This window comes from Mizuhopecten yessoensis, unplaced genomic scaffold (genome assembly GCF_002113885.1).
Source record: "Mizuhopecten yessoensis strain PY_sf001 unplaced genomic scaffold, ASM211388v2 scaffold9561, whole genome shotgun sequence".
Lineage (NCBI taxonomy): Eukaryota > Metazoa > Mollusca > Bivalvia > Pectinida > Pectinidae > Mizuhopecten > Mizuhopecten yessoensis.
Window position 1 is genome coordinate 292,362 of NW_018408109.1, and position 2,441 is coordinate 294,802.

Sequence of the window (2,441 nt, forward strand, 5' to 3'; positions counted from 1 at the left end):
TAACTATTTTGTGTCACCACCTGAAACCTTTAGTACTTCAAACCAATCAAAGTCTTCGATCTCAGTATTTGCGTAAACCATACTTTTGTCTTCTCTTTCCAAATATGGTATGAAGTTGTGCATATATTATCCATTCGTTTTTCTATATTTAGTGTGGCATTTGCATTGTCTGTATCCTGTCTAACCACAATTTTGGTTTAGAGATGATATTTGTTTGTTCTAGTGTTTTGATTTTGTGATTTTTGGTGTACATGTACATGTAGTTTGCTGGCGTTGTGGTGTATTCGTCCTTGTGCCTTGGCGCAGTTGTAATATTTTTGTTCTAGTGTGTTGATTTTGATGGTTTTGTCGTTGTGGGTTGAATCAGTGGTAAGTTTTGTTCTAACGTGGTGACATTTTTGGTTTCGTTAAACATGTTGATTATTTGTTTTGTGTCGACCTTTACCCTGTGTATCGTCATAGAGGTATTTTTTCTATTTCACTTGATTACACAATACAAATATAAAATAATTTTATTTGAAATAACGTAGCATTTTGTTATTCCCAAATATTTTCTTCATGTTGGTAAGTATGGATTATGAAAAGTTTCTTGTTACACAACCAATAAGTGTTTCTATGTAACGTTTCGATGACAAGTACGGTATGTACTCTGTCACCTTCATCAGACAAATGACTAGTGAAGCGTATGCACACAAAGGTGTAAAATGTGTACGAGTTGCCCACAAATCGATGTCGATTCGGCTACGCTGTAAGCGTGTATACAATAGTTGTTATATATGTACCGAAATGACTCGATTCAGCTACGCTTTGTTTAATACTTAGACATAGTCGTCTCGTTCAACCAGACTCTTGTTGTCTTGTGAATTACAAGTGATCAAGCGTCTGGTTGAACGAGACTATAGTCATAGTAGTATTTTGTTGTTGTTAATTTCATCATGCAATAATGAGGTACGTCTAACGCTATCTTTTCTTGCTTTTTAGCATGACGATTAACTTTGAGACGATGACCGGCAGTGTTACAGCAGGAGAGGACGAGGAAAAGCTTGTCATTAGTAGGGATTAATTGTGCTGAAGTCAGTGAACCCTGACTCTGATCATCTTCCCACGTTATCAATGAAATATGTATAATGTGGCATATATCAAACACTTTAAATTTCTTGATTCATTAATTGAATATAAGTCAAACTATATGGTTTATTATTCTACAAGAGTAATACTCATTCCAATTTCCTAAGCTCCGTGGATCAGAACCGTGGATATATTGTCTATTTCGATCAAGAACTTTGCCTTTCTTGATAGCAAAATCTTTGCTTAAAAACCCTTCTGTGTTTACAAGCCACAGTTTAATTTGTATTCAAGATCTTGCTGAAATTATCATGACTCCCATGAACGATGTCGACTGATGACGGGGAAAAAACAACACAGGGTTTCCAAGACGTAGGTTGAAGACGACTCAAGTTTTATAGTCATCATAATCATAATATACAACATTTGATATAGTGCCCTATCTAGCTAGCACAGGCCACTCTAGGGCACTTTACAGTACATACATATACAATTTATACAATCAATACAATTAGCATATACATTAATCAATACAATATTGAGGAATTCGCAGGAGCTGCCTTATCAGGCGCTAACTACTGGTCCTTTGCAACCTGGCTAATATCTCCCTATGTATGTATGCCTGCGTGTGTGCTGGATATGTAACGTGTTCTGTTTGTAGTGGAACAGTGCTTCCAACGGTATCATTTATAGTGTCACCTCACTTGAATGCTACATCACAGATACCGCAATATGCATCCAAGACCATTTTATACTCCACCTGGGTTGTTGGAGTTGTGTGGGCAGGAGATAAAACACTTTCTCTGAATAAGACATGCGAACGGCGACTTCGGGGATTGAACCCCGACCGCCTGCGTTGAAGGCGGGAGTGTAAACCACTCGAACAATCCATCCATAAACCCATCCTCGTAGGAACATGTTATTCCTTTGTGTGAAATGAAGGGCGGTATTTTATTATGTCTTTTTGTTTTGATGTTCATGTAAAACCAAGTTCTCGATACGATTTCTTGGATTTGACCTAGGTTTACATGTACGGTTTCCTCCCACAATAAGACTACCGCGCACTAACATCTCGGCCAACAAGAGTGATTAATATAAGTTGAAATAACCAATTTCATATTTTTTGTAAACTATATAAAGTTTGTATATATTATAAGCTGGAGACGTTTACACCTTCGGAACACCTGGTATTATTATCTTGTACGTTACAAGGGTTTTCGTGTAAGTCTTTCCTTTGTTTATATTATGTCCTAGTTTTTATCGAATTTGAGGACGTATTACGCTTGGTTGATGCTTCGGTATTCTCTTGGTGTTTTTTTTTTTTGCTTGTGTTCTTTAAGAAATAATATATAACAAATAAGTTATTATAACATATA

The 2,441-nt window shown here is 36.4% G+C and overlaps 1 protein-coding gene across 1 annotated transcript in view; it reads left to right on the plus strand.

Moving 5' to 3' along the window:
• LOC110458393 overlaps positions 1-1,551 on the plus strand; it is a 17,938-nt gene extending 16,387 nt beyond the window's left edge. Inside the window, exon 3 of the mRNA XM_021510071.1 lies at positions 982-1,551. Within this exon, the coding sequence (XP_021365746.1) occupies positions 982-1,063 (82 nt within the window). The 3' untranslated portion in view covers positions 1,064-1,551. The remainder of the gene's footprint in view (positions 1-981) is intronic.
• Positions 1,552-2,441: the final 890 nt, after the last annotated feature.